This window comes from Gilbertella persicaria, assembly GCF_025201335.1.
Source record: "Gilbertella persicaria strain CBS 190.32 chromosome Unknown B0P05scaffold_22, whole genome shotgun sequence".
Classification (NCBI taxonomy): domain Eukaryota; kingdom Fungi; phylum Mucoromycota; class Mucoromycetes; order Mucorales; family Choanephoraceae; genus Gilbertella; species Gilbertella persicaria.
The window spans coordinates 215,382-238,567 of NW_026251983.1; the positions used below are offsets into that span (position 1 = coordinate 215,382).

The following is a 23,186-nucleotide window of genomic DNA, read 5'->3' on the forward strand; positions in this document are numbered from 1 at the left end:
GAAATGGAAGCATGCTTACCTAATAAACTACAAAAAAAAGATTAAGTTTTAATTTAATTACTGTTTACTTTTTTTCTGCCTTTATTGAGATGAGCACCGGGATTGCATCCTCGCAAAACCTAAGGCAACATCGAAAACAACAGAAAGACAACTTTGTCTCGGTAGAACCAGCAAGAGCGAAAGACCCCGTATTGTCACAAGACAGAGTTGACTGGGTTGTCTCTTTCCTGTTGAGTGTATGGAGTTGTTATATTAGGTTATGGAAAATATCCCAACCTACTTCTGTTGTGTAATATATCACTCATATCTCTTTAAATTTTAACGCGTTGCGATAGATTTGACGAAGTTCATTTTGGTGGATTTGCAAGTAAATATATAAATCAAAAGTTTTTTATGGATGTTCATCCTCCAGTAAGTGAAGCAAATGAAAAGATGAGTCAATATTCAGATTTGATAGTTGGCCAAAATTTTGATTACATGGGCTGCTCAAGTCGTTGGATTTGATGGGCAATTTGATTTTAAAGAGATTGGAAAGTAGGGACCACATGTATAAATTGCTATATAGATTAACATGTAACTTTTAGAGATTATTTACAAGCAAAAGTCCCTTATGTTCAGATCAGAGCTTTTTGTGCATTGCATGGCATAGTGGTAGTGCCTATGGCGTATTGGACAATGCGTACTTTTGATTTTTCAGTAGCCACTTGTGTTTTGACAGCATTGATGATCTGTTACGGTAATATGTGCTTAACATATCGCATGTTATTAACCATATGGATAGAGAACGGATTTGTGACAAACAATCGACTTATTTTGCTTGACTCTATCCTGCTATGTTTCACAGCTTTCACATTGCTTGCTTGGGTAAACCTCTCTCGTCAGCGAAATGCATTTAATTACCATTGGTGGTTTTGGTTGACCATGACAGGTGTTGGTCTAGGTTTAACAGTAAGTTCTAAATGGGTTGGCTTGTTCACCATTGCTTCTATTGGTATGTCTGTAATTATACGGCTATGGCATTTTTGGGGAGACCTTGGAGTGACCAATGTAAGTAGTGTACACTTATGATGCAAAACAATGTTAATTTTATTTTCAGCATAATTTCGTGAAACATATGGTGGCATATGGCGTTTGTTTGATGATCATTCCATTCTGCATCTATTTAGCTGCCTTCAAGGTTCATTTTGACATGCTTCCACTATCAGGACCAGGGAATAGTTTTATGTCACCTGAATTTCAGGTTTCTCTAAATCAAGTCAAGTTTCCTAAGCATACTTTTGCAGGTAAAGCGAAAAAAGATCATGAGTGGTTGTTTCTTACAAATGATAGATATTGCTTATGGAGCCAAAATTGATATTCGCCATGTGGACACAAATGGAGGCTATTTACATTCGCACGAGCATGACTATCCTGGAGGTAGTCATCGTAAGTAATCTAGACAGTATATTAAGCCAAAGACTAAATCCATAACAACAGAACAGCAAATAACACTTTACTCTCACATTGACAGTAATAATTGGTGGATCATCAATAAGGCAAATACGGACGAAGTCAATAGTCTAGAGTATGTAAAAAATGGCGATATTGTTCGTTTAAAGCATTACAAGACACATCGACGTCTACATACACACGATGTTAGACCTATTACGAACGATGAAAAGTATCAGCATGAAGTTAGCGCTTATGGCTACAAGGGATTTGGAGGCGATGCCAATGATCATTGGCGAGTAGAGATTTTACCTTATAAAGGACCAGATCCAAATGCAGGCAACAGACTTCGTGCTCGCCGTTCTCAGTTCAGACTTATTTCAGTCACCCAGAATTGTGCCTTGTTTTCTCGCAAGCATAAATTGCCTGAATGGGGCTTCAAACAACAAGAAGTGACATGCATGAAAGATGCTAGATATCCCAAGACGATTTGGACTATTGAAACTACTGAAACAGATATTTGTAAGTGGAATGTACACGTATTTTTCTCTAATAGCGACTTCACAGTACCTGAAGGATCTGAAATGGCAACATATCAACAAAAGGGGTTTTTTGCCAAATTTTTGGAGTTGAACAAAGTCATGTGGGATGTCAATAAAGGACTCTCATCAACACACGTTTATGCTTCCCGACCCAAGGTAAAGTTAGAACAATGCTAGCTTACATATTCATTTTCTTGTAAAGGACTGGCCTCGTCTTAAGCGTGGAATCAGCTTTTGGTCAAAAGATGAGTTAAAGATATATTTGCTTGGCAACCCCCTTGTTTATATGATTTCGACTGCTTGCGTATTAAGCTATGCTCTACTTAAGATGTGTATATTGATTGGCAAGAAGCGACGTCTAGAATTACTTGATACAAGATTTACTACACATGATACTGCTGCTGGTTTCTTTTTCCTCTGCTGGGCATTTCATTATTTCCCTTTCAATTTGATGCATCGCCAATTATTTCTACATCACTATATGCCTTCTTTATATATGGCTATCTTACTAACAGGTGTGTTTTTTGAATCACTGATATCAAGACTTTCAGCACGTATACGTTGGCCTCTTACCATCATGTGTGTGTTTGCCATCATTTTCGTGTACCGTATCTTTATACCAATCACTTATGCACAGCCTTGGAACACAAAGCAGTGTATCGCTGCTACTTGGCGTTTTACTTGGGATTTCAATTGTAAATGGTAAGCTGAAAAATCCACATGCATCATGTATTTAATCAAATAAATTTAGGTTTGGAGATCATACCATTGAACCATAAGAAAAGCAGAACAAAAGGTGCCAATGATAAAAATAGAAATCAATGCTCATCATATTAGACTAACATTGGATTAACATACACTTTAAGAAACAATTTACAATTAAAAGCAAAAAAAAAAAAAAAAAAAAAAAAAAAAAAAAAATAAATAAATAAATAAAGCAAAACCCTCATCATGAATACTTACGAAAGCCTATTCATTAAAGTTGGCGATTCATACTTTTTTGATCTAACGAGACTACCAAGAACATCTTTAAATGCACTTTTCCTAAGTGCATTATATGTCGGAATACATGTAAGAACACCTCTTAGAAAAACAGAAAGAGAAAAAAGTAGTAAGAGTGTTTTAATGGGCAATACAAGTTTCTAGGAGCATAAAGACATTTAAACCTTACTGAGAGCAATGACTAGGATATGTGTGTGTCGCTCACCTTGATCCCTCCTGCTTAACCCATTTGGCTGCTTTAGGTCAGAGTTAGCTTAACGAGAAAACGATTTCTATAAGTCCTTAGCATCACCAATTGCAAGTGCTTACAATCGATCCTTGTATGAAAACCTCCAGAAAGTTTGCACAGGATGGCTATTTGATGGAGTTTAAAATAGAGCAACTCGAATTCTTCCAACCGCATCAAAAAATGGAGCTTCTTTGCTGTTCTATCTACCAAGAGACCGAGCGATGGGATCAGCTCTAAGGTATATAGAATGACTTGCTTGAAGTCTCATACTGCCCCTTCCGCCCTGTCAGCCATTTCTTCTACTTTTTGGGATTCATTTTGGACATTGTCCCTTACCGCCGTTGTGCGAAATGTGGTGTATCGATATATAAACTATAAGCTGCCTACAACGATACGTATGAATCGTTTCTTGCCTGAACGATTTCCAACTCCTTTATGCCAAATTTGTGGTCTTTATACTGAAAATGACAACCATATGCTCTTTTCATTCCCTCCAAAAACACATTTTTGGAAAGAGCTTATATTTGAATTTTTATGGCCAACCACTACTGTTGATGATATCATACAAGCACTCCGATATATGAACTTCTATTCTATTCGTTATACTCAGAATAGTGAGTTAGCTGCTCAAGAAATAGTATTCCAAGGCATGGGTCAAATTTGGAAAGCCCATTGGAATACCATCTTCAATGAAATTCCGTTTAATCCAACTCTACTTCTTTCATCCACTCGTGCTTCTCTCAATTCTCTGATTGACGAGAAACACTTGCACAAACGTTTATAATTAATTATCTTAGGTATTTTCCCTTTGTATTTCTTAAAATTGCGACCACCTCTTAACAGACTTTAGTCATAGTCTACGTGGAGCAAAAAAATAAAAACCTTTAAAAAAAATGAAGCTTTTGCTTAAAAATGCATAAAGGCGCAGTTATTGGGCTTTGTTGTAATAATAAAAGCTGTAGATATTTGCTTTCTGAGCTTATTGACATAAAGAATACATCTAATGCACAAGTAAAAAAAAATGAGAAAACAAGCAGAAATGCTTACGAGGCTTTTGGTTCCCATCATACTATATTCATGATACAGCTGACAAACAAATACATTCACCAAAAACTATAGCTTCCGATGCACATTTTGGGCATTTAATCTTGTCAATAGCTCCATTTTTCATCTTGTAGTGTCAAATCGAGAATTTTTATGAACAGTGCAGGAAATACTTGGCGCACAGGGGTGCACGTAGAAAACAGCTTTTAAGCAGAGGCGGGTCCTAATTTTTTCTGCACTGGGGTGCTGTTAGGAGCCTTTCCATACAGGGGTGTGCATAGGAGCAGGTTCTCTGCAAATTGACTTTTATCAACGATTTAAGAAAAGTTGCACTGTCAGAAAACATGAGTGAAGTTCTTTATTTCTACCTAATATGAGCAATAATAACAAGCTGTTTTTGCCTACAAAGAGGAAGACTATAGATTTTGAGAGATACGAGAAAGTCGTGAACTCTTACATTACCCAAAATATGAAGATGTGCTTGATGATAACTTAAATTGTAAACAGTGCCATACCGCGTACATAAAAGTTATTGAGCAGGAGGCCGAATAAGATTTCTGAGTAGCCAGACATCTTCATAGCTATGTAATGTCTGGCAGCCATCTTTTTTATTTTTTTCATAACATTTTAAATCGTTGATAAAAGTCAATTTGCAGAGAACCTGCTCCTATGCACACCCCTGTATGGAAAGGCTCCTAACAGCACCCCAGTGCAGAAAAAATTAGGACCCGCCTCTGCTTAAAAGCTGTTTTCTACGTGCCAAGTGTTTCTCAACAGTACCCTTTGACCGCAAAGCATATTTTGGCCATTTTGGACATGTCGCTTTTTTTGGTTCAAATCAACTCTATGTTAATAAACATGGTTTGTAGTTAAAGTATTTATGAGTGTATGAACAGGCCTCATGCTAACTTTATATGGCTATCCGATGCTATATATCTTGCACTTCTATTTTTGGATACAATGTCACTATTGATCAAGTCGATGCACAAAAAGGATCTAGACACTTTTACGATAGAAAAGGTACACTCATTTCAAGAAATAAAATATTCTTTACATGATATGATGAAATCAATGGCATCCTTACCTGAAAAGAATGTATGCCTTATGAAAAGCGTCTTTACTTGTTGCGGTTATGTTAACACCATTGTGTTTTTAAACTATTGAGCTCTCAAGAGACTTATAGTGTACGTAACTGTCATTACCTAAAGTGCAATAGCTATCCAAAGATCAATTTGAATGAGCAATCATACCTGGGTTTAGTTGTATGGTCAATTGAGTCTAAACTGTATCATTTAGTCTACACACAAAAAGCAATCACTCTTCAAGTGAATGAAGACTTACAAAAATCTTAAATTTGGGAAAAAATTTCACTGAAAAGGTACTGCAACCGAAACTTACAAAAAAAAAAAAAAAAAAAAAAAAAAAAAAAAAAACGCCAGCTATCCCAGATTTTCCCAAAAACTTTATGCATTTTCTTTCATTTAAGTATTCTTTTCAACTAGGCATATGACTGTAAATCAAAAAAACATTGATGGAAAAACAACTCTTCCTCGGAATACATAGGGATTTCCCACAGTCTACAAATCTTTTTACCGATTAGATGGTAGTACCAAAGATCAGTATATAAAAAAAAGAGGAAAGAAAACGAAAAAAAAAAAGATAACAAAGAATGCGAATCCCTATTAGACCCAAAGGAGACATTAGTTCCGCTTTTTCTCATCTCGGTGGAAAAGAAAATGCTTTGGAGCCTCATCTATTGACGCTTAAAAAACAAATTACACCTCAAGATCCAACCACTATTCAACATGCTTACCAGCGTCTTTTGGAAAGTATAGAAAAAGAAGCAGTCGATATCAAACAAAAAGGATCGTCCATAATCCCACAAATCACACTAGAAGAGATCAAGGCAAATGGTGGTCGATTTCCTCAAGACATAGCGGCACAAATTCAACGTCGAGGTTGTGTTGTTATCCGCCAAGTCATTCCTGAACAAGAAGCTTGTGAATATAAGCAACAGATTCAGAGATATGTCAATAAATATCAAATTAAACGAGTCAATTGTGTCTCTGGCCATATTGAAGGATATCCCAAGCATAATCCGCAAGTATTTGAGGTGTATTGGACTAAATCACAAGTGACTGCTAGAAGCCATGCAGGATTTGAATTAGCGACTATGGCACTTAATCAACTTTGGCATGCAGATGAAGACACAGTGATTGACTGGTCTAAAAACATGGCTTATTGTGATCGCCTTCAGATTCATAAACCTGGGGATGTCTTTTTTGATTTAGAGGCACATGTTGATAACGGTTCTCTTGAACGTAAGCTAGGCCACCTGTCAATGAGTTTTTGAATTGAAATTTATAGGCTGGCAAGATCCAGAGTATCGTCAGTGCTATACACATATCTTGAATGGTGAATGGGAAGTAAGTAGATAGTGCTCCTTGTGTTGACTTACAGAAGCGTTTAGAGACATGATCCTTTTGATGCGACACATCGTGTTGAAGCTCGAATGGATTATTATAGTTCTCTCGCTGGTCGATCTGTCTTTAGAAACTTTCAAGGCTGTGTTGCTATCTCTGACATCAAAGCTAATTCAGGCGCATTTCGTACTTGTCCTCTATTAAAAGAGGCAACTGCATTATTTATGATGAAGCCCTTGACTAAGGAGTACATTGAACAACTGTAAGCATCTTTTTTTCATGAATATACGATTCATGTTTGGCCACAGTGATTTCATTGGTGCCTCTCCAGGTTTATGCCATAGTATTACTAAACATGGTTACCCTCAAATCATTGAAAATATGGTATCTGCACCTGAATTGAAACCTGGCGATGCTGTGTTTTGGTATAATAACAAAAAAAAATTCATCTGACATGCACTTATAGGCACTGCGATCAAATCTATTCTTTTGAACCTGAAAACAAGAGCGAAACAGATTCATCTATTCTCTACATCCCAACTGTCCCAATTTGTCGAGTCAATTCTGAATACCTGAAAAGACAAAGGGACGCATTCACTAAAGGCCTGTAAGTGTCTATTGAGTATTTGTCTGATGTCTTATATATGAATAGCACGCCTCCAGACTTTCCAGGCAATCACTTTGAAGAAAATGTTCAAGACAGAGCTAAACCTGAAGATTTAAATGAAAGGGAAAAGTTAAATATGGGATTCGCTCCCTATCCTGAACTTCCAAGAGACGCAAATGGAACAAAAGCCTTGGAAATTCATCACAAGATTCTTGGCTTAGCATCACCCTAATTTTTATTTGACTATAGTTTTCATGTCAAAAGACTTAGATGTCAACCATATAATAGTATTGCAGAATCAAAATATAAACTTTGCTTTTTTTTTCTTTTATTTCGTTATCAAATGCTGTATACGCAAAAGTTATCGCTTTTTTTAGAGTGAATGCAGCGCTTCTCTTAAATGATAAAATAAAGTTGAAAAATTTGATGAACATCATGCTGGACAGGCTGGTTTTGACAGGCGTATCCTTACCAGTTATCTGTGGCCTGATTGAAAGTGGTAAACCAAATATTGGTATTCTCACCATCTGAAGTTAAAAACCTATAAACAATGAGTGATATGACCTTAATTGCTAGGTTGTACAAAAAGAGAAAGAAATCTAAATTAAACAAGCTATTTTTACATTTCTCTCTCTCTCTTTTTCTTCTTACTTTAAATCATGTCTGAACAATGTCCTACACATGGAGGATTGAGTGAGAGTGGATTGTAAGAACAAAACATGTTATATATGTTTTTTTACTTATCTTTCTACTCATAGCAATCCAGAATTTGATCTAAAAGACCTTGTACTGAATCCTAAGTAGGTAACTCTCTTTATATGGATTTCATATATGTATAAAAAAAAATAAACTTATTCAGTTCAGCCACTCTATGCATGTCTGGGGCTGGTTAGCTTCAGGCTTCCTTGTTTTAGTTACAGTTACGATCGCGTCTCATACGATCAACGAACACCTGCACCACTACTACACACCAGAAACACAACGGCATAAAGTCAGAGTGATAGCCTATCCAGCAGCATATTCAATTTTGGCTTGGTTGTCTTATTTAAAATACGATTATGAGACAGTGATCTTGTTCTTTGCTCGCCTGTTTGAATCTTTTGCAGTTTATAACTTGTACATGTGCCTTCAGTCTTATTTACAGCCTTACCGAGACAGAAATGAAGGCGTTAAAGAATCAATTAGTACCAAAGTGTTTGGTCTTTTTACATTTAAATTGTAACTACTTGACTTGTTTAAATGGTATTGATTTTCATTATAGAAAATCCAAATGGGGTCTTCACTTTCGAGTGATCATTGACATTCTTGTGTTCCAATTTCCAATCTGGTAAGCTAGCAAAAACGAAAAAAAAGAGATTCCTAAAGCAACTTTAATTCTAGGAATATCATTTCAGCATTAGTGTCTATATTTGCACAGATCAAAGGCGTTTATTGTGATGGCGTATTTAGTGTTCATGGTGCCTATACTTACTTGACAGTCATACAATTTATTTCGTTGTCTATTATCCTTATGGCTCTCTTCACATATCTTTCAGTCTTTGAGAATGAATGGAAAGAGGGTGATATTCAAGCCCACAAGATGTTTTGGTGCGTTAAGGGACCTATCATGGTCATCTTTTATTTTGGTGATATCTTGTTGGCCATCTTGACTTATTTTAATGTCATTAAAGACATACCTTACAGCACTACTTCAGGCACTTATTGGACAGTAGCAGCTATCAAGAATGGTTATTATGTCTTGATTATCTGTACAACAATGGCTGTCGTTTCCATGTTAATGCAAGTCTATTTTGGGTTGAGGCTAAAAGAATATGAAAATGAAGAACCAAACTATAGCTATCTTGAAGCTGTATGGGATGGTTACTTGGCCTATATTCCACAATTTTTGAAGAATGTATTTATGTGTGGCGGTGATACAGTTGTCTTGGCAAAGAAACGCATTAAATTGAAGAAAGAAAGACGACTCAGCGAAGATGAACGTAATTTGCTGACTCCCTCAGAAATCAATGCGGCTACAGAAATGAACCAAGCATCAATTCATGAATATCTAGCTCAACCCATACCCTCATTTCAAAACAAACTGTACGATGAAGATACAAGATATCAAAGACACCAACAACATAACTTCAATGCGCTTCCTTTAGAACCATTGAGTATTAAATCAAGCACAAGTGTCTATAGTACTGAACAAGACAAAGCAAGTGAAGTAGAAGATTTAGTGGTTCAACAAGAGCCTACGGCAGTTCCTATACCACCACCTCCACCACCAATGCAGTCTAGAATAGTAAATCATAATGATGAGCTCAAACTAATCCATCAAGACTCGCAACACTTTCAGCCTCATGATAAATAAATTTTATTTATTTATTTTATTTTATTATCTTCTAGCAGGAGCATTTCCTTCAGGTGGTGCACCTGAGGCACTCATCAATAACATGGCACCACCCAAAATCAAATACCAGTACTTTTGAAAGAAAGTCTTTTCTTCAATCTCCTTATTCTCTGGAATTTCATCATTGACTTGGGCCACAGGTTTCTTTGATTTGGCTTGCTGAGGCTTTTGTTGAGCAAAGTTACCTACTAAAGGCCTGGTTTATGTTGTTAGTCTACATGCCCTGCTTTTCTATGTTAACTTTACTTGGGACCAGGAACAGCTTTGGCAACACGAATAGTCGAAGAGAATGGTTGTGTTTGCACAGGATACTAACTCAAGAAATCAATGACTATATGAGTATGGTTACTATCTACCTCAATGTCAGGACATGCGTTTGATCCTGCATAATAGTCGAAATGATAGAAATGATTGTTGTCATCTAAGTGCAAAATAAATTCATCGCTCCAATTGCCTGCTACCATCTGGCACTATCAAGAAAGTCAGTTATCGTATAGAATAAACAACGCTCAGTACCATTCTTGTTGATTGCAAGTGAATTTTGCCTGTTCTTTCATCTCGCACCTTAACTTGATACAAATAATCTCGCTTTTTCTTAAAATCAACAACTTCATTTTTAGAAGGAATGTATTCTGGTGTACCAGGAAGCCCTACAATTTCACCGCGTTTGATGTATTGACCATCTTTTTGATGATAAACAGTTAATGTGGTTGATGTCTACAAAACCATTGAGAAAAACTACATTAGAAAAAGATCATGAGCTTACTTGTGCTAGTATCATCTGACACATATAGAAAAAGAGACACAATACAATGATGAAACGCGTCATGACTAGTAGAATACTATATTAACATCAAGTCATTGTAGCAAAGTCCAATGAGTACCTGTACTATAGACAAAACGAAGAAGAAAAAAGAAGCGTGGTTTGAAATCTCTTTTTTTTTTCTCTCTTTAGCACCATGTCTCTTCATAATGATCACACATTAACAGACGATGATCCTTTGTTTCGTGAGACACACTATGCACGTTATGGCTACGAGAGAACGTAAATACCATTCGTTCTTATAACTTTTTATTCATACATTATTCTAGAAATATTTTTGGATTAGTGACACTTGATTCGCGACTCTTGACCTATATTGACAGACCAGAAGAGTTTCCTTCCAATCGCTTCGACACACTACCACTGACTCCACCGCCTGAATACACACAACGTACTGTATCGCTCAGTTGTCTTTAGCGACTAACTATCGTACAGCTTTATCTAAACCTGTGCGGCATTTTATTGTTACTTCCTCCTCTGAAATCACGGCATTCATATCCCGAGACGGATATTGGAATTGCTTGTCCATTGATGTAGGCATTGATTCGGGCAAGACAGAGATCATCTCTATCGATGCTGTAGAATCCATTGGCAAGGATAACAAGGCCAAACTGTTTCTTGCTCTTGCTGTTGCAGAGGTGATTCAGCCATGAATAAATCAAGTTGCTTATACAAAAAAACATGTATAGAAAATAGAGCAAGAGAAAAACGAACCCCATTCAGCCTATAGTTTACGTATTTATGGCAATAAGCCAAACACAAAACCATTTCTAGAGCAAGCTTTGTTTTCTATTGGAGAAACATGTCAAACAATACCCCTTACATCTGCACCAATGCAATTATCGCACATACAGTATGTTGTCGCCAATGTATGATTCGAATTAACATCTATAACTAGAATTCAGCATAAAACGGGCTTTTTGTTGACTTCGATGGATGGCATTGTTCACCTGTTTGCTCAGGTAATAAGTCTATCGATATCAAATCTGTCATAACTTACGAACCCTAGGACGAAAATCATGAGTTTGCTGAGCAATCTTCAGCTACTTTCTTTCCTTTGATGAGCAAGATTTCGAATCATCGCATCAAGTAAGTGAATTGTATATTACTGTTGTCAATTCACAATAATGAACGCACAGGATCTTGTTTATGCATATGTTGGATCAACCTAATGGAAAGCGGGTTATGTGTGCAGGAGGACAAAACGGGGAGATATTTCTTGCTTTTTATGATAAGGGTAAGTTTATGCTGGCTTGAATGACATTTAGCTAAGATTTTGATAGATGGAAAAGAGACTAAATCGCATGCAATACGTATATTTAGTCCCATTACTTCTGTTCTCGTATTTCAACCGAGAGCGTCTAGTAAAAGTACGTTAATAACATGAACAAGTATAATAATCGTTTGATAGCACATCCTGAAGACGAGCTACATCTTGTAGTCACTTGCGCTATTGAACAAGCCATTGTATATCAGTCGATAGAAAAAGAAGGGCTAGATAAAAGTAAAACACTGCCACTGTCAGGCAATTTCGATAGTGTTTTATGCTCTCATGTTATGGACGTGGATTGGGATGGAGAAAAAGAGATTTTGATAGGGACTTATGGTAGACAAGTGCTGATTTACAAGCAAGGTAAGAAAAGATGGTGTTATAGGGAGTATTCACATAAGTATAGTGGCAGGAACACAGATTTATACAGTGCTTTGGAAAAGACAACTTGCTTATCCTATCTATCGATTGACACATCTTGACCTCAATAGAGATGGTCTTGATGAATTAGTGGTTACAACAATGTATGGTGTTCATATATTTCAGGTAAGAAATGTTCTTATGATATGGCTCTCTAAACAATTTTTTTTTAAAAAAAATAGCCCAATATGAAAAAAGCAAGAGAAAGACTGCTTGAAGTATTGCAATATGTAGAAGCCTCCAAAAGACAGAAATACGAATTGCTGATAGAATGGCAGCGACAAAAAGAGCTTGAAAAACAAATTGTATTTGAGCAATAATAAATTACCAACATGTAAAATAAGTTCTACTTTTGACAATCTCTATAGTCTCCATAATCACTGTCACCCGCTTTAGAACGGGTGCTTGACTGTCATCGTCTGAGTCTTCACTATCGTCTGATAGATCGCCATCACTATCAAATGCACGGTATCTGTTCTTTTTGCTTTTGTTTTTCTTTCCAAATAACCCATGTCGACCTAAATCCATACTGAGTCCACTCTTGATTCGATCCTTCCAACGAGGTCTCTTTTGTTGTTGTTGTTGTTGTTGTTGTGTGGGTGCTGATAGAGTTGTGCGTGTGGCATGGGGAAGAGGTGGAGAGAAATAACTCACACTTTCTTCATCCTCTTCACTGTTCTCATGGCGCTCTTCCAAGATATTTCTGAATGGCGAACTTGTGGTCGAAATAACATCAAATGAAGTAGATCTCTGTGTACGCAACTTTCTCGGCCTCTGTTGTTTTCGCTTGGTATCAGACACAATAGGCGTTGAATCAACATGACTTAATGCTCGTTCATCATATTCAATCACAATCTCTTCTTGATTAATGACAACTCGCTGCATTGTCACTAAATCTATAGGCCCAGCATGAGGGTCTTTTAAGGTTCTGACGATATTGAAGCCTTGTCCTTTAAGTACAGCCATTTGCTTTTGAAACATTTTCTCGTCAAAATCATCATCCAACTCAAACAAGGCTCGCATGTCCCTTACAGTATCGCGCCACCATAGTGGGTCTGAAAGGATAGGCAAAAATTGTTTGCGTGTCGCTTCAGAAAACGGACGGTTGACAAGAGATTCATGCATAGTACTCCAGCCATATGGATAAGAACGCCATTGATCAGGGTGTTTATAAGGGAAGGCAAGGCCATTATCAATAGCGGCAACATGGATATGGCCTCCTGTCTTGAGTGGTATCTTGTGAGGGGTATATGTAGGTTCATCTGCAGAAAGACTGCTTTTACTAGAACAAGCTCTTTGGCTTGGACAGTGTTTGATCATCCAATTATCCAATCCACGGTCTAGTCGTCAGTTAATAACAAACAAATAAAATGGTATCTTACCTGTGTTACGTATAAGGTAGTCCAAAATAACCAGTTGCTCAAACTCACGACAAAATTGGTGTTGAAGCTGATATGTCCATCTAAAATCATGCTTTTTTGAAGGCTGGTGATTGGGTGTAACATGCGTGTGGTCACTATCGTCTTCTTCAGGTAAGAGATGTTCTTCATCAAATTCGTCTTGCATTGTTTCATTTCTGCCTAGACAGCCAGCCCAGACTGACTTTCTGTTAATGCTTTCTGTATGTTCTGTGTTGATAGGATACGGGTGATTTCTGAAAAAGACAGTGGCGTCTTTATAGTCTGTCAAGAAACATTGAAAACTGCCAATCTTGGGAGGAAGGCCATGCTGCGATCTTCTGTCTAGATAGTCATAATGAAAACTAGGGGAAGACATATAAATGACATCTGTGTAAGGCACAATCATTGTGCCTAATTTCCTATCAATCAGAGATGCACCTGCTTCTGAAAGATAGCCCAAGTTAGGAATAAGACAAGAGCGACCAAAAAAGCAAGGAAAAAGATGTCTATGGATCCATTTTGTCCACTTGGGATTTAAACGGCCATAAGGCTCTTCGTTTTTAGGCTTAAAGACACCGACAATCTTGCCAGAACTATTTCTGCAGAAATAAGAGCCGCTTGAGCCTTGGCTGATACGAGTAGGCTGCATGTTATTCTCAATAGCTTCTTGAACAGATTTGATGATTTCTTTAAATTTCTCTTCAGTTACTGGAATAGGGTCATCAAACGACTAGGAGAACATGAGTACATAGTCAAGCGTCTTCTTTCTTACCCTTTCGTCTTTATCTTTTTGATGAGGCAGTTCATGAAGCAAAGGCGATACTGCCATACTATATTCTGCTTGTTCTTCTAAAGGTTGCCATTTGACAAATACTGAGCAAGTGACTTGATCGGAAGGATCAATTTCTTCATCTATCAAGACAGAAGAAGAAGGCGAGGAGACATCATTTGGATGCCGCGCCTCACCGATGCCATGTTTTCCTCTGTATCGACGACGGCGAATAATAGTCCAGCCTTGATCGGTTCCTGTCTGACTTTCTTCGCCGTGCTTTCTCAGGGGAATGTTTCCGCTCTGAAGGTCGGCGACGATAACCGCAGGCAACGAAGAAAATGATGCGGTTGTACAGCACATATCTTTACGAAAGACAGTAGGTAGCTTGTCTTGAAAGAAACGACGCGTAGCACTAAAAGAGGCTCGAGGCGAGTGAGGAGGAGAGTGGTGTATGTGCTGTATTGATAAGGGAGGGACAACGTTGCACTCGCCATGGTGGTTGGCAACAAGAACAGAGTTGGGGTGATGTAGTAAAAGATGTTCATAAAAGGCCTCGTCTTCTTCATCGTGTTGTTCAAGTCGACTATAGTCACCACCTGTTGTGGGAGGAGTTTGTCGGTTGAACATGATAAAAAAAAAAGCACACAAAAAGGGAAAAAAACAAAGGTTCTAAATTACAACGTCATTTATATGCAAACAGCAAGTCAACTTGTTTATGCAGTCTTTCTCTTTTTGTAGGTAGTTAAACAAACACTATTCTTTAGCAATAAAAGCAAATTAATATATGTTTAATTGTATACTATTTAGCAGTTTAATAAAGAACGACTGTAAGAAAGCAATTTATTTATTTAAGTGTCCAAAAGAAGTCTATGCATTTTAATAGCTTGGGGTTAAAACTTATTCAAATGTCATACACACACACACACACACACACACACACACATATTTTTTTTTTTTATCAACATGGTACATCAAAATAACATTTGATTCCATAAACATACTCAAAGATAGTAGTGTCTTCCAAGGCAAACAAAACGCTAAATTCTGGCTATTATTCTTTTAACAAGAAAAGATGACTAACGATCTCTAAAGAGCCAAAGATTAAATTTATGCATCATTTATCTTTTCCTTTTTTTATTTTTTGTTTAGCTAAAAAAAAAAAGACATAGCTGATACTTTTTTGTCTTGAGTCTTTTTGAATACAATAGAGCATTTATCCCAAGTGAACCTTGTTATTGAAAATAGCAAAGGAAGGCTAAGCCATGTCTTCTTTTTTTGAAATAGGATGGTAGATCAAGACAGCTTTTTATAAGTCAATTTTCCCTGAATTGCTGGTCCGATGTTTAGTATTTTTAAACAGCTCACGAATAGAGTTACTTTTTGCTTAGAAGTAAACTATGAGTAAAGGTAAGTCTTGAGAAAAAGAGAAAAGCCGAGTGACTCATATTCTTAAAGATACACAGGTATGATATTGACTATTGATAAACACATACAGATATGACTTACGCGCTCTAGACTTTGGAAAGCCAGATCAAAGAATTAACACATCAACTTGAAACTAACAGTGACAATGATAAAATAGTAGCAAGCACACTGATGAAAAGAGCAGCTGTCTATGAGTCTCTTGATCAAATAACTCAAGCAACCAATGACATCCAGACTGCCATCAAACGAGATCCTGATCTAAAAGATGAAGCACAAGCATTCATTGCTCGTTTAAGCCAGCGTCCAGCAACAACTTCAACACACACAGGTAGTAAAGAAGAAATCGAACGCATCGCACTCTTTCAAAAGCACTTAACTTTACTTGGTCATCCTGAAGATACATCCGCTATTCGTGCCTTTGTTAGTTCTCATGACTTTGTGCTTGTCTTGACAGCTTGTGGTACACCTGAGACTCCTCCTCGTATCAAGAGTCTTGCATTTATGATCCTGACACGTCTATTTAATCCTGATACCAAGGTGGAGCAATACCCTATGCCATTTATCATTGAACAATGTGCTGCCTGTTTCTCTAATTGTGTCGATCAAGGCAAAACTGAAGCCAAGCTATTAGCTTATCGTACCTTAAATGCTATTTTCCAGACAAGTATGACAGTAGGTGCTGCTATTCTCAGTCAAGAAGGAACAGTAGAAGAAATGATGGATGTCATTGAATTCGAGGCATTGCCTGTTCAACTTGCAATGACAGACGTGTTGATCATTGCTTCTTCGGACAAGAGCTGTCAAAAGCAAATACTGAAATATGCTGTCAACTGGCTTGTGAACACAGCAGGACAACAAAAGACAGATCCTCAGTTAAAAGCAGCAGCAGGTACAGCATTAGCCAAATTACGTGCACAAGCAGATATGCCTTCCGATGACAACTTTACACAAAACCAAGACGCGGACGGATCTGATTTAGAAGAAGCCATGAAAAGAATGCATCTCTCGAACGAAATGCTGGTTGAATCACTTACACAGGTGATCAAGTCCAAGTCTTCTGATGCCAACTTGCTGCTTAATGCAGTAGAAGGACTGGCTTATTCTTCACTTAAGCCAGAGATCAAAGCTGCTCTGGGCAATGATGAAGAGTTTCTCAAGTGCTTGTCTACACTGACCATTAGCACTACACAACAAGATGCTGCTAACAGTAATCCACTTTTGTTTGGTATTGGTACTATCTTTGCTAACCTAACCATGTACCGACCTGTGCTTGATGAGCAGCAAAAGCAGATGAAAAAGCTTCGAGATCTCGCCAATGCCAAACAAAACAAGCCAACAGAAGATGATCCTCGAGAAAACGATAGTGCAGTAGAAGACCGTATCCAAAAAGCCATCAAGAACGGTGTGGCCCTTGCTCTGATGGTCTTGTCCAAGAACAGCAGTGTAAATATTCAAGCTGTTGCTGCACAAACTTATCTTCAACTTGTCACACCACAATCCGCACGAGGCCAATTGTTACAGCAGGGCATTATTAAAGCTCTCTTACCTCTTTCTCGTGATACAAACACACTCACTGGCCTTATTGCTTCACAAGCGATGGCCAAATTAGCCATTACAACAGACCCTCGTATTGCATTTCAAGGTGATACTATCTTGGATATGGTCAGACCTTTCCTTGCTCTCTGTAAAGATACCAATCAATTGCGTCAATTCGAGGGTTTAATGGCATTAACCAACTTGGCTTCTGTTGAGGATCGTGTACGACTCTTGGTAGAAAATGCAGATGGCATGACTACTTTTGAAAACTTGCAATTGTCAAACAATGAAATGGTCCAACGCGCAGCTACTGAAATGGTCTGCAACATGACATTTTGTGATCCAGTGTTTGAACGCTATAGTGATCCATCCAAATCGCAGAACCGCATTCGTCTCTTGATGATACTGTCAGATCATGAGGATCCTGCCACAAGAAGGGCTGCTTCTGGTGCCTTGGCTATTCTAGCCAATAGTCCGGGCACTTGTGATATGATTGTACAAGTAGACAAATGCTATGAAAGAATGTCTCGATGGATCGATAGTGATGAAACAGCCGATGTACAACATAGAGGTATTGAGGTGATTCGTTTATTGACACAGCACAAGGGCAAATCAGCAGTCGACGCTTTGGTAAAAGAGAATGTAGACAAGAAGCTTATTTCGCTAGTCAAAGATGCTCAAGTACAAGTAGTTCGATCGGCTGCTATGGATGTACTTAAGTCGTTTGTTGAACACGGTGTACAACTCAAGCCCTAAATCATGTTCAGTGACGTTTTATCATTTAATGTCCGGTACCCCCCTCTCGTCCCCCCTTGATATAAAATAAAATATTTTTTGTTCGTTCTCTTTTACTTTCAAACATGAAGTTGAAGCAACTCAAAGTTAGACCCAAGAAGATCTTGGAAGCCAGCCCTTGTCTTGCTGAGATGGGTGCCTTATTTGAATGTTGGGCAACTGCTGGTGTCGATGATAAGCGTTGTGCAGCTATTGCTCAATCCTTGACTACTTGTATGGGCAAGCCTGTAAGTCTAAAAAAATTGTCAAGATCAGCATGTATATTTACTCTTTTCAAATCATAGGTTCATAGAACAAAGCACTCCAACACTATCAATTACCACTTGGCTCGTTTAAGTAGACAACTATAAACCTATACATATTTATACACACTCTCTCTCACACACCATACTCATATACACGCATACACTTGTATTCTTGCCTATTCTCTCTGTTTTTTTTTCTGTAACATAAATGCAATAAAAGCTATACTTTATTCCTAATTGATAGGAGGGCTACGTGAATATCGTCTTGGATAATTGTTGGGAGATCGAGATCTTGACCGAAATCGACGAGGTATAGAATCGTTGGCAAATCGAGGTGGAGGAGATGAAGGAGAACGTTCTCTACGATAAGGACTCCGAGAACGACTGTCTCTGTTGTTATATTTTGGGCGTTGTTGTTGTTGTTGCTGTTGCTGTTGATGATGTTGGTTTTGTAAATAAGCAGGTGTTGTTCTTGCCCACTACATAGTATTTAGTCACCTAAAGAGATTTCATAAAATGTTACTTGTATGTTTAATGTATAGCCATCAATAGTTCGGCCATGCATTTCTTGAAAAGCGTCTTCGGCATCTTGGTTCTCTTCAAACTCCACAAAGGCATATCTGTTATCTTATGAGTCTTTGATTAAGAATAAAGTCGCGTCTTACGGTTTGGAGTTGTAGCTTTTTGGTGCGGGTATGTCTAACCGAACAAGACGTCCATATCTTATAGGATATTGGTTGAATGATACATAAGGGTGTATTCTTTACCTCTCGAATTCATAAGCAAGATTTCTGGCACGCGTCTTTGCATCAAAACCAGAAACAAATAAGGTTGTTCGTGATTTCATACTAAAGCAACAAGAGAGGGAGAGAGGGAAAAAAGAGGGCAAATTTTGAATGACATACACACTCAATTATGTTACGCAAGCCTATTTACTTGAACGAATCAACAAACACATACAGAAAAAAAAAGAGAGAGAGAGAGAAGTTTATGTTGAATAAGAATAGACACAAACAGACATTGACAGTGACAACCAATGGACAGTGACGCCTTATGAGGGACAAAGAAGAGGACATTGTAATAAATGAATTGAAAAAAGCGTGCGAAAAAACAATTAACAAATTAGGAGTATGTAGTAGGTTAAGAAAGAGAAACTTGTCAGCTTGATATGCAATATAAAGAGGGATTATATCCATAAGATATAAACAGGTATATGGGTTGTTGCTTAATGCGCTATCTACAAGTCACGAATGCGTTCTACTCTACCACATTCCGGTAAGTGACAGCCACGATACTTGATGAGATATTCACCATTAGGCCTTGCTGTCACTGTCTTGTTTACAGAACATCCCTAAGGAATGGAATTAGTAAAATTAACCGATAGACTCGTGTGAACTCCAAAAGCATGAATTTCATATGTAAAAGACATCGGGCAAACCCGTTAATCCAATTCTTCCCCGCCAAATCCCGCTTAGAAAGAAGAAAAAAAATTACCTTATTACTGTTTGAACATTTATAGTAAATACTCTTACAACCTGTCTTCTTTTGAACAGTATTGCCATTATTCTTCCAAAAGTAATTATCAACATAGGGAAACTCCCTTGTTTCTACAATTTTTGTAATGGCCTGCATTTCTCTTCGTCTGCGAGGTTTATTTGAGTCCTCTTTTTCGTCTGTTTCAACAGGATCAGTTGTAGGTGATGGATATGCACTTGATTCTTCAACCAGGCTACCTCCCATGGCCAGCATGGCAGCAGCGGCAGAGTGGCGGCGTTGTTGGTGCTGATCCATGTCTTCTTCTTCTGAAGATAAAGATGAGATGGATGAGCCAGATGAAAATGAAGAGTTATAATTGGCAGGTGGGTTAGGTGAGGGGTAAGGGACTGAACGAGCTTTTTTAGATGTTGTAGGTAAAACCTTGTAGCTTCTTTTTCTTTTGGGTTCTTCAAGGACAATTGGCTCTTCTTCTTCTTCTTCCTCAGACTCTAAACGTGGTGTAGTGGGAGGAGATCCGGTTGGGCTTGGAGGTTGGTTATTGTGTTGTAAATAAAGATCAAGTTCTTTAGCACGAAGTTTAGCTTCTTCGGCTCTACGTTTATCTTCTTCCACTTTGCTTGTAAGGATCAATTTTAGAAGCTCAGGTTGTGATTGATATTGCTGAATGACCTCTTGTAGATCATATAATGGTGGTGTATCATTAGTGTTATAAGGCAAACAAGACCTTTTTTTATCGGATAATTTAATATTCATTTATGGATTTTGAAAGAGAAAGAGAAAGAGAAAGAGATAGAGAAATCTTCTTTTTTTTTTCTCCTTTAAATTTAAGCATTAAAAACCTGGGATTTCTGCGGAATGGTACTAATTTTTATTTATAATCATTTTTACCCAGATTGACTCACCTTTTGTACCTTCCTTACTGGCTACATTCTCTTTCATCGATCTTGTGTATATGTCTATTTTTCCCCCTTCTCTCTTCCTCTTACTTTCTTTTTTGTTCGTCATCACATGCATTTACTTTGACAAAATGTCCTCGGAGTTAAAAAGCGAGAGTTTTCTCTTTTTTTTTTACCCATGATTTGCCGCCGTTTGCCATTTGATTGTTTGTGTGTATTCTTTATTACGTGATTCATGTGATTTTATTGAATCAGCAAAAATAAAAAAGAAATACACATGAACATAGTTTTTTTCACTTGCATTGGATCATACATCTTACTTGTAAAGAGACTACTTTGTCTTTGAGAGATATCACAAAAAAAAAAGATGGGAAGCTGAGATTTTAGAGTCTAAACGTATATCCATAAATTGGAAGTTGTTGATAAAAAAATCATTCTATACTTTCGATTAAACGATTAGCCATCCTCAGTAAAAAACCAATCAAAGCCTTTTCTGTTTTGAAAAAAAATTAATTTAATGCGGGACGTTTTAACAAGTCACCCTATTGTCCTCAGGGACACACTCTCTCTTATACCCTGTCGACCCTAAAAAAACAAAAAAGAAAGAGAGAAAAGAGGATGACAGAGAGATAAAATCACATGAATGTGCACCAAAGATAAACAAGTAAAAATTATCATTCGATACTTTTTGCAATGAAAAAAAAAAAAGGAACCTCTTGCTTTTTCTATGATTATTTTCCTTCCTTCCCCGCATTTTCAGATGACAAAAAAAAATTGCTAGCCCTTAACAAGCGGGGATGATCACTATGTGCACTTGACCCCGAGAAATTGATAGATTTTGTCCTACAACAAAGGATTACAAGTCAGCTTCTGATAAAGAAAATATAGAGTCGGGATAGTAGGCACATGCTTCATGTTTTATTTCTCTATGTATTCATTGAAGTGAATATGTCTGAGCCTCGGGAAAATGTTGGAATTCAAAAAAAAGGCTTAAATACAAATCAAAAAGACATCATTGTGTAACATTCGACATACTTAACCTTGCTTTTTGACTACATATTTGCCCGGTTTTTTCCAGTTTGTGTTTCAAATAAACAAGTTGAACGATGTATGGAGACAGAAACAACGTTTATCCAAAAATAACTATTATTATGAATGATTCATCATTTCTCTCTTTTTAAGTGGATATATATACTCAAGGCAACGTTATAATAAAATAAAAACTTGTGTGATCCAATTTTGACGGTTACTTGAAAAAGCAAAAAAAAAGGCTTGTGTACCTTCAATCTACCAATTAAACATTGTTTAACATTGGATAATGCATCTCCTTCTTTTGACAATAAAGCCTCATTATGTGATTGTAAGCCACACGCTTTTCTTTTTCCTGATGTGACAATATCACTGTTTGCATTCATACTTTAAAGTTCTTCATATTTTATTTTCTTGAATTCTGCTTTTAAATTATTATTTAATTGAGAAGAATATTCAAACATGTTATGTGCGTTTAAATGATGTAACTTGCGTTAATAGCCACCAAATAAACTGAGAATCACTTCATGTAATGGGTGTTGCATTCATATTTATCTATCAACTATTTCGATTAATTCTCATCTGAACAATAGATAGATAAACATAGTCTTCTTTCTCGCTTGATCAGTATAAAGTCAATTAGACTATTCAAGACTTTTTTTAAAGAAGCGATATAAAAAAATTCGTGTAACTGCTTTAGAGTAGCTCAGTTAATACAAGAGATCGACATAGAGGCTACAAAAGATATAGCAAGTCCCTTTTCTATAGCACGGAAGCTTTCGGGGCTTTTGAATCAAGAAAAACATGTGAATATGAGGTAAACTAGACTCACATAAATAAACAAGAAAAAAGCAGTTTTTTGTTACCCATTGACTTGAATATTGATAAATAAAAGAATATAAAAACGCTTTTTTCTGTTTTTTTTTCTCATTCAAAATATTCTTCGAAGCTTTTTAGATTCAATGTATCCTTCTCTCTGAGACGTATCAACCCACCTCTTTTAATCTTACTGGCCATTTTTCTACTTGTTATACCATGCTTCCCTACTCTCTGGGCTCTGAAGTTCACAGTTTCAGTGTGAACAGTAGTCCAAGAAGCCATCCTAGGTGATAAAATTGAGCTTTAGGTAAGCATAGTTTTCTTTTTTGTCTTTATACCTATTACTTTTTATAAGGCTCAACACCACGATAGCTCTCTCTCGCTCTCTTTTACCACAAAAGGCCCCATATTGTTGCCACACCAAGACTGATTGGGCCACTTATTACTACTACTACTAATGTCTGTCTTTCTTTGTGGTCAAATTTGTCTGTGCTATAAACAGTATTTATTCTACTCAGAGAGTTTTGCAAATCAGTTATTTTATCCCTTATATAATAAATCAAACTTAGAAACATTAAGCAGGATATAGTTT

The 23,186-nt window shown here is 37.1% G+C and overlaps 12 protein-coding genes across 12 annotated transcripts; 8 read left to right on the forward strand and 4 right to left on the reverse strand.

Annotated features, from left to right (window-relative positions):
- The first annotated feature begins 78 nt into the window (after nt 1–78).
- On the forward strand, nt 79–2,878 carry B0P05DRAFT_543665 (protein O-D-mannosyltransferase). Its single transcript, XM_051578461.1, has 11 exons — nt 79–289; nt 336–411; nt 458–534; nt 585–736; nt 782–1,047; nt 1,097–1,283; nt 1,330–1,425; nt 1,477–1,950; nt 1,996–2,126; nt 2,173–2,672; nt 2,722–2,878. Exons 1-11 carry the CDS (start codon nt 90–92, stop codon nt 2,747–2,749), a joined length of 2,187 nt encoding a protein of 728 aa, XP_051434417.1. The 5' UTR covers nt 79–89; the 3' UTR covers nt 2,750–2,878.
- A 570-nt stretch (nt 2,879–3,448) lies between these two features.
- On the forward strand, nt 3,449–3,985 carry B0P05DRAFT_637858 (uncharacterized protein; the record flags this gene model as incomplete). Its single annotated transcript, XM_051583666.1, has 1 exon — nt 3,449–3,985. One exon carries the CDS (start codon nt 3,449–3,451, stop codon nt 3,983–3,985), a length of 537 nt encoding a protein of 178 aa, XP_051434418.1.
- An 844-nt stretch (nt 3,986–4,829) lies between these two features.
- Nucleotides 4,830–5,651, forward strand: B0P05DRAFT_543670 (uncharacterized protein). Its single transcript, XM_051578462.1, has 2 exons — nt 4,830–5,528; nt 5,587–5,651. Exon 1 carries the CDS (start codon nt 5,134–5,136, stop codon nt 5,407–5,409), a length of 276 nt encoding a protein of 91 aa, XP_051434419.1. The 5' UTR covers nt 4,830–5,133; the 3' UTR covers nt 5,410–5,528; nt 5,587–5,651.
- Nucleotides 5,652–5,690: 39 nt separating this feature from the next.
- B0P05DRAFT_543673 (uncharacterized protein) lies at nt 5,691–7,815 on the forward strand. Its single transcript, XM_051578463.1, has 7 exons — nt 5,691–6,566; nt 6,613–6,671; nt 6,716–6,930; nt 6,977–7,093; nt 7,135–7,275; nt 7,321–7,670; nt 7,748–7,815. The coding sequence occupies exons 1-6, from the start codon at nt 5,915–5,917 to the stop codon at nt 7,505–7,507; spliced, it is 1,371 nt and encodes a 456-aa protein (XP_051434420.1). The 5' UTR covers nt 5,691–5,914; the 3' UTR covers nt 7,508–7,670; nt 7,748–7,815.
- Nucleotides 7,816–8,146: 331 nt separating this feature from the next.
- On the forward strand, nt 8,147–9,628 carry B0P05DRAFT_471117 (organic solute transporter Ostalpha-domain-containing protein; the record flags this gene model as incomplete). The annotated part of the gene is made up of 3 exons (XM_051574598.1): nt 8,147–8,493; nt 8,537–8,602; nt 8,656–9,628. The coding sequence occupies 3 exons, from the start codon at nt 8,147–8,149 to the stop codon at nt 9,626–9,628; spliced, it is 1,386 nt and encodes a 461-aa protein (XP_051434421.1).
- A 24-nt stretch (nt 9,629–9,652) lies between these two features.
- On the reverse strand, nt 9,653–10,457 carry B0P05DRAFT_587615 (uncharacterized protein; the record flags this gene model as incomplete). Its single annotated transcript, XM_051582603.1, has 5 exons — nt 9,653–9,863; nt 9,914–9,978; nt 10,024–10,137; nt 10,184–10,384; nt 10,434–10,457. The coding sequence occupies 5 exons, from the start codon at nt 10,455–10,457 to the stop codon at nt 9,653–9,655; spliced, it is 615 nt and encodes a 204-aa protein (XP_051434422.1).
- A 117-nt stretch (nt 10,458–10,574) lies between these two features.
- B0P05DRAFT_543698 (uncharacterized protein) lies at nt 10,575–12,513 on the forward strand. Its single transcript, XM_051578464.1, has 11 exons — nt 10,575–10,712; nt 10,760–10,881; nt 10,926–11,128; nt 11,180–11,343; nt 11,389–11,452; nt 11,500–11,579; nt 11,630–11,727; nt 11,774–11,860; nt 11,902–12,123; nt 12,167–12,306; nt 12,363–12,513. The coding sequence occupies exons 1-11, from the start codon at nt 10,627–10,629 to the stop codon at nt 12,498–12,500; spliced, it is 1,404 nt and encodes a 467-aa protein (XP_051434423.1). The 5' UTR covers nt 10,575–10,626; the 3' UTR covers nt 12,501–12,513.
- On the reverse strand, nt 12,505–15,006 carry B0P05DRAFT_597160 (phosphatidylinositol 3 and 4-kinase-domain-containing protein; the record flags this gene model as incomplete). The annotated part of the gene is made up of 3 exons (XM_051583146.1): nt 14,353–15,006; nt 13,563–14,310; nt 12,505–13,520 (listed from the first exon to the last, which is right to left on the reverse strand). Exons 1-3 carry the CDS (start codon nt 14,977–14,979, stop codon nt 12,505–12,507), a joined length of 2,391 nt encoding a protein of 796 aa, XP_051434424.1. The 5' UTR covers nt 14,980–15,006.
- Nucleotides 15,007–15,264: 258 nt separating this feature from the next.
- B0P05DRAFT_597161 (armadillo-type protein) lies at nt 15,265–18,069 on the forward strand (the record flags this gene model as incomplete). The annotated part of the gene is made up of 3 exons (XM_051583147.1): nt 15,265–15,759; nt 15,808–15,815; nt 15,868–18,069. Exons 1-3 carry the CDS (start codon nt 15,750–15,752, stop codon nt 18,067–18,069), a joined length of 2,220 nt encoding a protein of 739 aa, XP_051434425.1. The 5' UTR covers nt 15,265–15,749.
- Nucleotides 18,070–18,149: 80 nt separating this feature from the next.
- On the forward strand, nt 18,150–18,561 carry B0P05DRAFT_543707 (uncharacterized protein). The gene is made up of 2 exons (XM_051578465.1): nt 18,150–18,335; nt 18,393–18,561. The coding sequence occupies exons 1-2, from the start codon at nt 18,174–18,176 to the stop codon at nt 18,456–18,458; spliced, it is 228 nt and encodes a 75-aa protein (XP_051434426.1). The 5' UTR covers nt 18,150–18,173; the 3' UTR covers nt 18,459–18,561.
- B0P05DRAFT_543712 (uncharacterized protein) lies at nt 18,562–19,372 on the reverse strand (the record flags this gene model as incomplete). Its single annotated transcript, XM_051578466.1, has 3 exons — nt 19,121–19,372; nt 19,019–19,075; nt 18,562–18,973 (listed from the first exon to the last, which is right to left on the reverse strand). Coding segments are annotated over exons 1-3 (263 nt in total), but the record flags the coding sequence as incomplete, so codon positions are not given.
- B0P05DRAFT_543714 (uncharacterized protein) lies at nt 19,265–20,663 on the reverse strand. The gene is made up of 2 exons (XM_051578467.1): nt 19,848–20,663; nt 19,265–19,704 (listed from the first exon to the last, which is right to left on the reverse strand). The coding sequence occupies exons 1-2, from the start codon at nt 20,601–20,603 to the stop codon at nt 19,591–19,593; spliced, it is 870 nt and encodes a 289-aa protein (XP_051434428.1). The 5' UTR covers nt 20,604–20,663; the 3' UTR covers nt 19,265–19,590.
- Between the last annotated feature and the right edge of the window lie 2,523 nt (nt 20,664–23,186).

Coding starts and splice junctions, on each gene's coding strand:
- B0P05DRAFT_543714 (XM_051578467.1), bottom strand. CDS start 20,603: ATGAATATTAAATTATCCGATAAAAAAAGGTCTTGTTTGCCTTATAAC. Junction 19,705..19,847: donor AATGTTCAAACAGTAATAAG/GTAATTTTTTTT, acceptor TCCATTCCTTAG/GGATGTTCTGTAAACAAGAC.
- B0P05DRAFT_543673 (XM_051578463.1), top strand. CDS start 5,915: ATGCGAATCCCTATTAGACCCAAAGGAGACATTAGTTCCGCTTTTTCT. Junction 7,094..7,134: donor CCTGGCGATGCTGTGTTTTG/GTATAATAACAA, acceptor ATGCACTTATAG/GCACTGCGATCAAATCTATT. Junction 7,276..7,320: donor GACGCATTCACTAAAGGCCT/GTAAGTGTCTAT, acceptor ATATATGAATAG/CACGCCTCCAGACTTTCCAG.
- B0P05DRAFT_543707 (XM_051578465.1), top strand. CDS start 18,174: ATGAAGTTGAAGCAACTCAAAGTTAGACCCAAGAAGATCTTGGAAGCC. Junction 18,336..18,392: donor CTACTTGTATGGGCAAGCCT/GTAAGTCTAAAA, acceptor TTCAAATCATAG/GTTCATAGAACAAAGCACTC.
- B0P05DRAFT_543665 (XM_051578461.1), top strand. CDS start 90: ATGAGCACCGGGATTGCATCCTCGCAAAACCTAAGGCAACATCGAAAA. Junction 737..781: donor AGCATTGATGATCTGTTACG/GTAATATGTGCT, acceptor CCATATGGATAG/AGAACGGATTTGTGACAAAC. Junction 2,127..2,172: donor TTTATGCTTCCCGACCCAAG/GTAAAGTTAGAA, acceptor TTTCTTGTAAAG/GACTGGCCTCGTCTTAAGCG.
- B0P05DRAFT_543698 (XM_051578464.1), top strand. CDS start 10,627: ATGTCTCTTCATAATGATCACACATTAACAGACGATGATCCTTTGTTT. Junction 11,344..11,388: donor ATGCAATTATCGCACATACA/GTATGTTGTCGC, acceptor ATCTATAACTAG/AATTCAGCATAAAACGGGCT. Junction 11,861..11,901: donor ACCGAGAGCGTCTAGTAAAA/GTACGTTAATAA, acceptor ATCGTTTGATAG/CACATCCTGAAGACGAGCTA.
- B0P05DRAFT_543670 (XM_051578462.1), top strand. CDS start 5,134: ATGAACAGGCCTCATGCTAACTTTATATGGCTATCCGATGCTATATAT.